General features: G+C 40.5%; 2 protein-coding genes across 2 annotated transcripts; both read right to left on the reverse strand.

The window, feature by feature from the left end:
• Positions 1-882: 882 nt before the first annotated feature.
• LOC127763193 (uncharacterized) lies at positions 883-3659 on the reverse strand. The gene is made up of 6 exons (XM_052287827.1): positions 3206-3659; positions 2110-2163; positions 1771-1851; positions 1565-1634; positions 1383-1471; positions 883-1287 (listed from the first exon to the last, which is right to left on the reverse strand). The coding sequence occupies exons 1-6, from the start codon at positions 3383-3385 to the stop codon at positions 1153-1155; spliced, it is 609 nt and encodes a 202-aa protein (XP_052143787.1). The 5' UTR covers positions 3386-3659; the 3' UTR covers positions 883-1152.
• Positions 3660-5400: 1741 nt separating this feature from the next.
• LOC127763191 (protein arginine N-methyltransferase 5) lies at positions 5401-11345 on the reverse strand. Its single transcript, XM_052287826.1, has 22 exons — positions 11054-11345; positions 10754-10960; positions 10154-10243; positions 9972-10049; positions 9776-9864; positions 9578-9653; positions 9385-9471; positions 9154-9229; positions 8789-8883; positions 8657-8692; positions 8500-8568; positions 7628-7696; positions 7432-7485; positions 7212-7286; positions 6917-7009; positions 6731-6834; positions 6574-6622; positions 6415-6501; positions 6186-6291; positions 5989-6076; positions 5804-5897; positions 5401-5720 (listed from the first exon to the last, which is right to left on the reverse strand). The coding sequence occupies exons 1-22, from the start codon at positions 11195-11197 to the stop codon at positions 5637-5639; spliced, it is 1950 nt and encodes a 649-aa protein (XP_052143786.1). The 5' UTR covers positions 11198-11345; the 3' UTR covers positions 5401-5636.
• Positions 11346-13179: the final 1834 nt, after the last annotated feature.

Genomic DNA, 13179 nt, shown 5'->3' on the forward strand with positions numbered 1-13179 from the left:
AAGATGTAAAATGTGCCACTCGTGTTTTGATGGTGACACTTTGATTGAATTGAGATATGGAAGAACTGAGCTTGCAAAGCATGGATAAGGACAAAAGCAACGATAAGGTGTGCCAATTCCAACCAAGGTTTTCTTCTTTTCTCATGTTACATCATGATATCCAGTGTGCAGTTTCCATAAACCTGCTCTTATAAAAATATAAAAATTCACCCTTTAATTTCAAGCCTAGTAGTTCCTAATTATATACTCCCTCCGGTTCTATATTAATTGACGTTTTGAACATAATTAAGGTCAAACTTTTATAACTTTAAAGAAACTAGAACAACATATATAAATTTGTCTTTTAAAGCACTATGCTCTTATAAAAATATAAAAATTCACCCTTTAATTTCAAGCCTAGTAGTTCTTAATTATATACTCCCTCCGGTTCTATATTAATTAACGTTTTGAACATGATTAAGGTCAAACTTTTATAACTTTGACCATCAATAACTTTAAAAATATTTAGTTTAAAGAAACTAGAACAACATATATAAATTTGTCTTTTAAAGCACTATAATAAAAGTAAACATGCATTTATTTATTGTATATATTATAATAGAAAAATAAGATCAAAGATATATCTTGTAGACCGTGTTATTATCCAAAACGTCAATTAAAATGAAAATAGAGGGAGTAGCAAATTTTCTCTGCCTGTTATGTCAGGGCTAAATTAGGACCTCTTCCACGTTGGCCCATTAAAACTTTGGGCCATGTTGACAATCCAAATAAGCTCATCAGAATTTGGCTCCCAAATAATGCTACAACAAAATTCTATCAACGCCAGTTAAGCCGGCCTATCTCAATGTGATCCATCGTATAACATTCGTGAAAAAGCAGACAGGATAATATTTTGTTTTTTTGACAGTTCATAACTTCATATTCATCTGGACGACCGGAGTTTACAACAAAGTGTCTACAACATACAGTCGCAGTTACATGCGATCGGATATTGCGAAAAATATGGGACCTTAAGTGATCTAACAAGGCATGAATATCAAACTCAGATGATCATTCTGCTGCCGTTACAACGTTACATGATTCGACGCTAATATTGGGAAAGCAGGGCAGTTACTTGCCTTGCTGATGCTGCCGGTTTGATGGCATTTTCTGTTACCTATCCTTGAGCTCTTCTTCGAATGCGCGCAGTTTCTCCCGGATAGGTGAAAGGAAGGACTTGAGGTCCTTGCAAATCTGCCTCTTGTCGTCGGATGCGAGGCCCTTGTCATCGGTAAACCTTACTTCTACCTGAAACCGGATGGCAGAAGAAAAGGATTTGCCATTACCGACCTGACTTGTCTTGATTATAATGGTATGAAATTCGTATAGAATAGTAGCTTTACCTCCAAGTCCTCCAGCTCACCGAAAGAAAACTCAGGAATGTCCAGATGGCCTTTGACCTTCATCTTTTCTTCTTTAATTAACCATTCACCTAATAAACATTAAAAGCGTTAGTAAACACTCCACAAAGAATGAAGGAGAAACTAGCTGAGTGATGTCAATTCTGAAACTTCATCGAAGTTACCCTTAAATTTCAAGCTTAGTTCATAGGTATACCCTACTCTCTTCTTATTACGAACGGTGACTAGAAAGGCCTGCCAATATCAAAGGATATATTCACATATTAAACTAGCACAATAAAGAGCAAACAAACAGAAAATGGCCATCTAACCATCACAAGTAATTGTACAAATTTATGTATCAATAGCCAGGTAAAAGAATAGCACTTACATCACCAATGCATTTAGACACTCCATCAAGAGATGCCTTCCCTGTAGGGAATTCTAGCGAATCTAAAGAACCCAACATTTCCTGTTGTGCAGATTAGACAGCATTATCAGAGAATTTCTAAGGCTGGAATGAGGAATCACCAACATGTTCTTATAGGTACTATAAGACTTTCTAGCATTACCCATATTCATATAGAAGTTAATGAATCTAGACACATATATATGCCTAGATTCATTAACATCTATATAAATGTAGGCAATGCTAAAAAGTCTTACATTGTGAAACGGAGGAAGTAGTATTTAAGTACTTCGCCAACAGTTTGCCAGCAAACTACTGTACCTTTATCCTACTGTTAGCCCATGAATTGAGGTTCTTTTCCTCCCAGGTTCCAGCCTGCAGAAGTGCAGACAACACATCAGAACCCTATAACATAGAAAATGAAGAGTGCTGCAGTATAGCTACTGCTGCAACATACCAACAACCATAGCGTCAAACAAAAACGGCATGCTTCAACATAAACTAAAAGGGAAAATTGCCTAAAATGGCATGATTCATAACATGTCATGGTTAGTGACCCAAACAAATATATGCGATGGACGTTTAGCTATGCCTTGTGAAGCCTAAGGTACGAAGTTACATTTCTTCTTAACGTCTATCCACATCAATGTTTATTATGTGTCTCTAGTTACATTGAACAAAATTAAATTTCATGAGAACAGAGGTCCCACCTACAGGTAATAAAATCTATTTTGCAGGAAAAAAGATCAATTTACACCAAATCAATAGGAATCAAAAGCACAGTATTGTCCTGCCAGCTGAAAGTTTCAAATCTTTTAAACCCTGTTTTTGTTATTCTTCTATTACTCTACCTACCAAATATTTCCTCCAATTCCCACAGGGTGAATTAAGACCATGGTCACAGCAATTGTTTTTGAAGCTCATAGTACATCAAAACCCATTCAACCTAAACAAAACATATGATATCATAGAGGAGGATAATGCAGTCCGCAAGAGGAAACCGGGCGATGCGATAGTGCTAGGAGCGTTGGATATCTCATGCAAACTAAGCAAAAAATTCCACCTAAAGAAACTCCACCACCTATTGGAAACGTATCAAATCAATCAAAGAGAAACGATGAGCATCCACGATTCCAATTCAGCATTGCACCCCCAATGTATTCAAATAGTCTCAGCGAACAAGACTATGCCGAACGAACTAGTAGTGATTGAGAGTAACAATAATATCAAACTCCGATGAAATGCGAGTTCGTTCGTGCTAGAGATGGGATATCTATCATATCATATCATCAGCTCATTCCACGACATGAACAATTGATTGCAAGTTTGCCACAACATATGTAACAGTAGTAGCAATGTCCATTCCCCCAAGTCCGAATCTGACAAGAAGATGGGAGGAGGAGGGGGACCCCCTCACCTGATTCCACACGGAGCCGAGCGGCGGCGGGTTGCCGTTCCCGTTGGCGGCGGCGGCGGCGGTCGCGTCGAGCTTGCGGGGGACGGGCAGCGGCGCGGCGTCCCCGGTGGCCTCCCGCACCCAGTACCTATACGACGACGCCTTCTCCGCCGCGGCCGCCGCCGTCGCGGTCTCCTCCATCAGCGGGGACAAATCAGCCGTTTGCTGCAGATCTCAGGCGAAAGGGGGGAGATGAGATCGATCGATCGATCGATTCAAATCGCGTTCCTGCGGTTCGGGGAGGAGGAGAGGAGGGGCGAGATTTGTGCGCGTTCGTACTATCGTGCGCTTCAATCTTGGCTGCCCCTCTCTCTCTCTCCAGATCGATGCTTCCGGAAGCTTCCAGGCAGTTACTACTGGGGCAAGTGGAGTACTACTGCTAGGTGCTAGCTACTGGAAGCTTCGGGTTCTTTCTCCGGAGTTGGCCTTCGAGAAAGAGACAGACGTGGCTGTTCTGTTTGACTTTGACTTCGAGTTTGAAACAAAAAGGCAAAAAAATACATTGGTTTTTCATGTTCAAGAAGTTTAATATTAAATTTATGTGTATATTATAATTTTGATCACGTTTAAATGATTTGGGGTACAAATCGACGGTCAAGGATGTGGTTACGTCCAAAATGACATGTCCAAAGGTTTTAGGCTTTTGAAATTTCATGTGGTTCTAGTAGTATAAATTTTGGAGTAAATAATTGAATTCTCACAAGAAACGGAAACCTTTTTTATCCGTCATTTCTGGAAATCATCTCTCTCTTTTTCACACGTACACTTTTTAAATTATTAAATAGTGTGTTTTTGAAAAAAAAATATACAAAAGTATCTTTAAAAAATCATATCAATCTATTTTTTTAGAAAAGGTAAAACTTAATTAATTATGTGTCTTTTTGCGTGCCACAAATTCACCCTTTTGCATGCCTTAGCCAGTCACTGAATTTGTTTGCTATCTTTTTTTCATATCATAATAATGTCATTTTCAATTATACCTTTTTTTCAAAGTTGCTGACGATGTGCCTATATTTAGTTTTTTTTTTTACAACTTTGATAAATACATAAGAAATCCTACCAAAATTTTACTAATATTACCAACTTACTTATTTTAGCTACAATCTAAACAGCCCCTCTGTCTTACTCATGACTATGCACCACAAGTACCAAAAGCATTATAAAGAAAAAACTGGAAATTGTGGAATTCAACTCCAAACAAATCTAGCTCGTGAAATATGAGAGCAAGGTCAATAATATAGCCTACTGTTGGCTCCAAAAAAATACCCATGTCATCTATAGTAAGCAGTGTAGCTAATGTATATATAATAGAAATACTATAACACGAATATTTTATTGATTCGTGGAACCCACCATCTTCTCATACCTCACATTCTCTTTCTCCTTCTATCCCCTCACAGGTCATGTCTTCTTCTCCTATTCCCTCGATTCCTGTCACCAACAACGAAAGATAGCGGCGGCGGACACAGGAGATGGCAGCGGCTAGGCCGTGCAATTGAGGTGGAAGATGGCGACGGCCGGGCAGCATGGCGGAGGCAGAAAACAACAGCGGCTGTGCGGCGGGCGACGGGGGCAACGGCAACCGGGTCGCAAGGCTGAGGCGGAAGATGGCAGCGACCGTGCGGCGGGCGATGGGGGGCAGCGGCGGCTAGGCCGCGCAATTGAGGCGGAAGACGGCGGCGGTTGTGCGGCAGGCGACGGGGGTAGCAACGGTCGGGTCGCGTGGCTGATGCAGAAGACAGCGGCGGCCAGGCCGCGCGGCGGAGGCAAAAGACGGCAGTGGTTGTGCGGCGAGCGACCGGGGTAGCGACGGCTGATGCGAAAGACGGTGGTGACCGTGCGGCGGACATCGGAAGACAGTGGCGGCCGTACGGCGGGCAACAAGGGCAGCGGCGGCAATTAGCGACGGAGGCAGGCAACATCGCAGCGAAAGGCATGGCTGATGCGGGAGTTGGCGAGAAGAAGAGGCCGCGCAAGGCAGGCTCCACAGTCTCCTCGAGCGGCGCGTGCAGCCCGACGACAAATTAGTCACCAGCTTACTCTCTCTCTCTTCCCCTTTCTCCTACAGATCATCACAAAATCCTACGTGGAACTACTACCGCCAATTATTATTGTACCTGCTCTGATGTTACACATCAACCCATCAAGATATATCATTTGTTTTTTACTGGGTTGCTCTGGTCCTGTGCATCCAAGATGCGTTTCTTCCACTGTCAGTTATCACTTGCTTTAAGGCTGAAGAATCAATCTCCCACGCAGCATATCTGATAAAGAGTCACTCCACACAAGAAACCATACAATGGAATCTGTTCTCTCCTCTCTTTCAAAAGACAACAAAAAGAATCCCTAAAAAGAAAATCGGAACAAAACAAAACTGGCTTCATGGCTTTACTTATAGGCCGACCCAATATGATCGACCATTGCTGTTATGGATTGGTGATGGAGAAGGTGCCGTCACAGCCCACTCGTACCACACCTGTAGCAATGCGGGAGATGAGATTTCAGGTAAGGGGTATTCAAACATCTCATAATCAAAAGCAGTGCGATAAACCACAATACCTTTGTTGCACCGCAGCATCGCCAAAAGTGCACTTCTATAGGCGTCTTCGACGGTACGTAGATGGGCTTTCTCAATGGGAAGAAGATCGGGAACCTGATGAGATACATAAAAGATAATATTGAAGGCACTATTCAAGAACAGTTATTGCCAGCACATAAAAATCAGGTTTTGCCATTTAGTGTACCAGCTAAACATGTTTGGTGTAGCCGTGTTTGGTTCAATTCCAAGATGAACATCTTTATACAATACGGCATCAAAATATCCAGCAAATCCTGCCAAAATGATGGGAATGAGTAGAGTCAAATTCTGCCAAATATATAGATGTTTCTACCTTGTAACATAGCAAAGTATAATCACAAGTATAACTCAATAGCTACATACCGTGCACAAGGCATGATCCCGTCTCTTGTGGTATCTCAAATTTCAACTTGGTATACCTTTGGTTACTAGCATTTGGTGAGGGATTTGGATGATCAAAAGTAAAAACCTACATGTTTTAAAATGGTGATAATCAAATGAAATAGTTCTTTGGAAAAGATAACATATCACAAAATGTGATAGGATACACTATTGATGAGGGATAAATACAGCAGAAACTGTGGTCGCTCACCGATTGTGTTGGTGCAAGTCTTGCTATTCGGTGTAGTTTGACAACATATGCAGTTTCAAAATGTGCAATATCTTTATGTGCTTTGATCTGTATAAACCAATTCACTTCAAACTCCATAAATATCTTAACGGTTATCATTGATATAGTAGAGGCACTTACATCGTTGTGTAGTTTTGATGCTGTTATAGGTTCAATAAAGCTAGTGTATCTGCAAAGGAACATAAGTTATCAAATGATATAAGAACAAAAGGATATCTGGGATTTAATTGATCCAAGAAAGATGAAAATATAGACTAAGGACAGAAAAGGTCAGTACGATGAAGGAATAGAAATCCCATCTGGCTTCAAGAATCTCTGAGCACCATCTAGACACTCGGGAGAAAGTTCATTATCACCAAAGGAACCAAGCAACTCACTGACCTGTACCATATTTGCATATAAGCCATTGATTTACCACTTTGAAAAGATATGAAATGTCCATTTATAGCAGGGATCAACATACCAAAATATCTGCTTTCTCAGGGGCTTCCCAGCACCGCATGTCACTTGAAATTATAGTAACCAAGCTTTCCCATCCTTCCAATTTGATCAAACTCTGTTTCACCGCACCAAAGCACATCAGATAGTCATCATGTAATCATATTTGCACACGTACAGGATAAACAGGAGAAAAACCCGACTATCAACAAAACATAAGGACAAAGGATTGCAACAATGATTACACTGACAAGCTTTCCACATCCAATCAACTATCTGAGAACGAAAATGACAAATGCTGTATTCGTTGAATAACTCACGTGAAGGGTGATAACAGCATTAGGATTTTTCTCGACGGCGTATACTTTTAGCTTGCGGCCAGTTTCCTCAGCAGCCTGCATTGAATATGAAAGCATATTCAGATAGTGAAGCATGTATACGGAAAAAAAATGGCATGCATTGCAATTGCATTATTTAAGCACAAGAACATTCGTCAAGATTTTTAGTGAGTTCAGAAGCTTCATTAGAAAAGGTAGCCACCTGTAACGACGCTCTCACTAGTGGCCCCCGGCCTGCTCCAACAACCATCAGCACCTTTATGGAACAGTAAATGAAGTTAAATCATAGAATTCTAAAGGTAAGATAATAAGAAAATAGAGTAACAAGTAACAATAGGCAATACAGAAACAAGACATGATTTGGCGAGGAAGATAAAATATGGCAGGTCCAATCTTACTGTTTTTGTTGTTGAGACATCATCATCGGAAACTCTATCAACCAATGCCTTAGCAATTGCTCTTTGATACTGTTCATATGATGAAAAACAGAAAAACATTAATAAAGCCAACACTGGTATTAGAGTTTATGTTGAACAGGGAAAAAATTAAGGGGAACCCAAGTACCCCCCCCCCCCAAACACACACACACACACACACACACGCACGCGCGCACGCACGCACGCACGCACAAAAAAAAAAAAAGAACGAGTTTTACCCACACTCATGTCTCTAGGTAGCATTGCCTCTAATTCATAGTTAAATCATTGCCGGGAAACCACGATAAGCACGGAGTCTAGTTACTATCAGTGTGATCCAGTGCAGATGCATACAGCCCCATGACTGGTGCTGGCCTACACAGATAACGGGTCTACAAGCATACTGCGACTACTATTTCTGTGTCATGACAAACCAGCACTTTGCTGATCTTAAGGACAGAGTCAAGTCTCAAGACCTGCAAGCTAGTATGAATGGAACATGCCTGCATTGTGGTTTCTTTGCTCAAGATAACCTGGGGAAACCCAAGATGGCTTATACCATGCAGACAGGGGAAAATGTCAAGTGATGTGGTGGACCTAGCTGTAAATTATTTCTATGGCCATATTGGCAAAAAAAAAAAACGGTCTTTGGAGATGCACCGGAACAATTACAGCCTTTAAAGTGTCATTTTTTTCTTAGTGGCAATGTTTGGAATGGGAATTGCTCGATTTTCTCTAAAAAAAAATGAGAAGCGATAATCAGAATGCCCGATTCGAAAGATAAATTTGCTGTCGCTTTAAATTAGTGATTTTCACAATAACATTTAAAGATATTCAAAACATCTAGCAGAAACCTGGGTATATTTCACGGTATCTTTCTCAAAAGTCTCGTATGTCTGAGCTTCCAAATTGTCCATTAGAGGCTGCAAGAAAATGTAATGTTGTGAGGAAAGATTAAAACAAAATGATGAGGGGAGGAGAAAGAAGGGGGGGCTACAGAATAGGAATTACCTGGAGAGGAGATTGCAGAAAATCCCTATAATTGATCTGAATAAAGCAAATAAATTCAAGGTCAAGAAAGCTCTCGCTTAAATGAATCAGCTCATGGGCCAAATCAGAGAGATAGTCTGATAAACTAAATACCTCAAAGCGTTCCTGTTCAGGAAGTGGGTCCATCCTCTGATATATGTAAGCAATGTAGTCAAGGTATGGGCTCAATGCATGCCGAACAGCAGTATCTAAAACAACAGTTTAGGCAACAGATAAGTCATGTGCTAAAGAAAAAATATACATTTTGCAGTGCGCCTCAGAAATTCAAGCAGCTAATTTCATTTCAAGTCCTGACTTTTGCTCTCTGAATTTGTTTCAAAGTTAAGTTTGTAGAGCACCACTATTACTTAAAACATATTGAAAAGAAATTTTCAGTTCATGTATAAATCCAGTTCATGTGTGGTTGAAATACATAACAAAACCAATAAATTATAAATCTCAAATTTTGCAAGAATTACCTTCAGTGTGGTTTTCATCACCTGAGAGCACTCCTCCTTGGGATACGTTATGATTTGATCTCCCAGATATTATAACCTAAAGAAAAACAGAGGGTGAAAAATCCGAGAGAAAAGGTACAGTAAGATGCCCTTTGAAATTTGGAATGGAAATGGAGGCACCCTGTGCATTGGGTTCTTAGCAGAAAAGATAAGAGAGGAAAGGCTTGATAGAAGGAAGCACAAGGAACACACCTGAACCGAATGGTTAAAAAATCCAGTAAGCAGCTTCTGGTGGCGCTTTGACAGGCAAGGATAACCTCTGGCATTTGTCAGAAAAGCCTGGGAGACGAAAAATCGTTTAGTGATCAGAACCGTGAAGGGTTATTCTTATCTCCAAAGAAAGGAGATCGCATGTCATCTTTAATTGAATAAGTAGTACAGTTACATTTGTTTGAAGAATTGCAGCTCTTACAGGCTCCCCAAACCACCGCCCTAGTGAATTCATAGATGGCAGTGTGCTCCTGATAAGTGAATAGCCAACCTTTGTAATGAAAACCAAAACTATAACATGATAGATTTATTATCAGTGACATCTTCACTTGGAAGAAAGCACTTGGTGCAACAATGCAAGAACATCACTTACAAAACATCAAGCGCCACACACAGTTGACTGCTATGCTCACATAATAGTCTAAATGAATTCCACCATTCCCAAGAGTCTACGGTATCACTCTGCAATTTAAAAGGGCACTAAAGAGTGAGATTTACCCCGCACATGCAGATATATAACAGTCTGCTGCTTAACAGTCCAGGCCAGTCTAGAATTATCAGAAATTTACCATGTCGCTATTATCTTTTGCTCCATCATGGTCTTCATCCATAGGTTCAGACTTCTCCAGAGGTATCCTAAGCCACAACTTAAGAAAGAGACAGAACAAACAAAAGCTAAATGTTCATCAAATTGAAACATTTATGACATGCACAATACACAACATATGTAATTGAAAATGGAGGAAGATACCTGCAAATTGGTCAGGCCTTGCAAAATATGATTCACAACTCTAGCATAGTTGGCACAAGAGGATCTCTTGGGAGGAGGAAGAACGCACGCCTGAAAGAAAATGCATGCAATTTCTAGGATTCAGACCATGTTTTCAAGAATGCATATGGGTCAGTCTAGCTCCCAAACACGCCAAGTAAGGAAATCTTATACTCCCTCCGTTTCACAATGTAAGTCATTCTAGCATTTCCCACATTCATATTGATGCTAATAAATCTAAACATGTATATCTATCTAGATTCATTAGCATCAATACGAATGTGGGAAATGCTAGAATGACTTACATTGTGAAATGGAGGAAGTAGGAATTATTCTAGTTTCTAGTTATGGACTTCGGAAGCATAACTAATTTACACACTGACAAGCTTGAAAATATGCATAAATGGTGGAGAACTCTTATACATGACAATCGCCCATCAACACTATCAAAATTATCTCTAGCACTTCCTGGTTGCAAAATTGCAAGAGTGATGAACTCTCCAGAGCGATTTCCTTGATGCGCAATTAGAAACTCCCATTAAACATTTAATAATTTTGTGAAATTCACTGAATCCAACGGACCTGCAACGAGAGATGAGACGCCCACGCAATCTCCTGCTTCAGAGTGATCTCGGAGTCCAACCGGAGTTGCTCGTCCTCCGCATCCAAATCAATCCACTCACTGATCTTCCCGACGATGTGGCTGCTCCACTGGGCCGGGCCGAGGACGAGGTCCGACGCCGCCACGGGGAGGACGGACCCGGGCGTCGGCCGGTAGTCGGGATCAACCTGCAGCAGCGCCACCACCACCAAGTGAGCTAGTAGTCTCAGAGAGGAGGCGGAATCGAGTAAGGGCGGAGGCGCTAGTGGAGTAGTACTCACGAGGGGGGCGAGGAGGAAGTCGAAGGAGGAGGAGAGGGAGTGGGAGAGGACGGCGGGAAGCTCCTCGCCGGCGGGGAAGTCGAGCACCTCCACCCCGCAGTAGCGGGACTCGCTCTTGTCCCCCGCGCGTTGCCCCAGCGGCATCTCCGGTTGCCTTCTTCTCCTCCTCCTCGCTGGTACTAGTCGCCGACCTCCGCCGCTGACGCCGCCGCCGCCGCCGGGGATGGGCAGGAAGACGCGTTGGCTGGGGTTAGGGTTTAGGGCTTTTGGTCGGCGGAGGAGGGGAATTTAGGGCTTCAGCCTCTCTCTCCCTTCAAATATTATTCAAGCAAAATTATTTATGTTTCCTATTCAAATATTCAAGTGGAGAATTATTTATGGACATTTGTAAATTTGCTACTGTTTTTTTTAATTTTGTAAGGATACCATCGAATGATCGTTCTAGTGGTATTTTTACATATTTCTAGTGGTAGTTTTACAATAACGATTTAAACAAGTGGCAAATTTGCAATTGTTGTAATTATGGATGTTTTAGTGTTTCCCTTGCAAGTTAAGCAAAATAAAAAAGTTGCTTCTATCCATTACTTAGTTATCTTGTATAAATCTTTTTAGTATTTATTGTAGTGATTTCAGTACTTCGAATATATTCGACCAATCGTTTTGGTAGATTTGTAATAAACTACTCACTTTGGTTATAAATGTTATGACAACATTTGGTTAAAATTTAAAACTTTGATCAACATTTTTATATTATATTAAGTTTATAAAATCTATGATATTTTAATAGTACTTTTCAAGGTAAATATGGGTATACCGTATTTTTTCTCTAACCCACACATTATTGATGGTTGAAGTGTTAGAGGTCCGACAAAATCTTGTCCTAGATATTTGATGTTTTGGGGTAAGATTTGTTCAGACTTTTAAAACTTTGATAATCAATTATTTCTCAAATGAAAATGTATGCACAAATACTAGTCTTGCCTTGGAAAATACCATACCATGATATTGTAAACTTATTCTAATATTGTTAACAACCAAATTTGGTAAATTCTATCACTATTGGCATCGGAGGTGAAGATCAGATCGAAGTGGAATCCAAGATGAAGATCGTTGCGGAAACAGAGTAAGAATCGGCTGCGGTCCAAATCGGCTAAGGTCAGGTCGGCAGAGTTCGAGTCGGACGGGGTTAGCCGATACAGCCGATTATGATAATATGACTCGGTGTACATCATCGGGTTCAAGTTGATGTGCTTCAAGATGATTGCCATGTATGGATAGAGTCCTGGGAAGGCAATTGTATCTATTAATTAGGATATTCTATTTAATTTCCTTAGAGATATGTTTGGGCAAAAGTCTGCCGTAAAGACTTATGGTATCTTAGAGTTTGTTAGAGATAATAGTCGTGTCTGTTATGAACGTATCTTGTAATTCTCGGGTATAAATAGACCTGAGTCCTATGTAAAAAAAACAAGACATCCAATACAATCTCGGCGCATCGCCACCCTTTATGCTTTACTTTTATTTCGACGAGTTCGTGCTCTCGGGTTGAGCTGCATCGGTTTCGATCTTCAACAAGAGGTAAAGCTTGTCATGACGACTTATGTTATCAAGATTAGTGCTTCCATCTTTGTGACACTCTAATCTTGTCTATATAATTCGTCGAGTTATCATATATCTCACATAATCTTCGATAATATCTTCATCTAATCTGTAATCGGCTAACATCTGTTAATGAAAGGCAGCCGATTAGGTTAGACAATGATGTTAACTTAGACTATGTGATATATCTACCACTCTATGAAACTTCCAGCGGCTTGATTGTCCATATATTGTTTTTCTTTTCATACTTAATGCTGTATCAGTTGAGTTTGATCTATTAAGTCGTGCTTAGAATTGCAATCTCTAGCCTGCTTTCTGGTTGCTGATTAGGGTAGTATCGGAGTTTCAGCCGATCTTATCTGATTTAATTACTTTTATTCTATATGCTTGATCTATATGTTAAATCTGCCCTTTATGTTAATATCTTGTCGCATCTAAGTATATTAAGCTTATGTTTAGTATATTCTACTTGCTTTAAAATCTTAGTATAGAGTAGTATCGGAGTATTAGCCGATACATGCTAGATC

Source organism: Oryza glaberrima, chromosome 2 (assembly GCF_000147395.1).
Source record: "Oryza glaberrima chromosome 2, OglaRS2, whole genome shotgun sequence".
Lineage (NCBI taxonomy): Eukaryota > Viridiplantae > Streptophyta > Magnoliopsida > Poales > Poaceae > Oryza > Oryza glaberrima.

Coding starts and splice junctions, on each gene's coding strand:
- LOC127763193 (XM_052287827.1), bottom strand. CDS start 3,385: ATGGAGGAGACCGCGACGGCGGCGGCCGCGGCGGAGAAGGCGTCGTCG. Junction 1,852..2,109: donor GGGCTAACAGTAGGATAAAG/GTACAGTAGTTT, acceptor TCTGCACAACAG/GAAATGTTGGGTTCTTTAGA. Junction 1,635..1,770: donor TGTCTAAATGCATTGGTGAT/GTAAGTGCTATT, acceptor TGATATTGGCAG/GCCTTTCTAGTCACCGTTCG.
- LOC127763191 (XM_052287826.1), bottom strand. CDS start 11,197: ATGCCGCTGGGGCAACGCGCGGGGGACAAGAGCGAGTCCCGCTACTGC. Junction 7,287..7,431: donor TAGTGAGAGCGTCGTTACAG/GTGGCTACCTTT, acceptor TATTCAATGCAG/GCTGCTGAGGAAACTGGCCG. Junction 6,292..6,414: donor GACTTGCACCAACACAATCG/GTGAGCGACCAC, acceptor TAAAACATGTAG/GTTTTTACTTTTGATCATCC.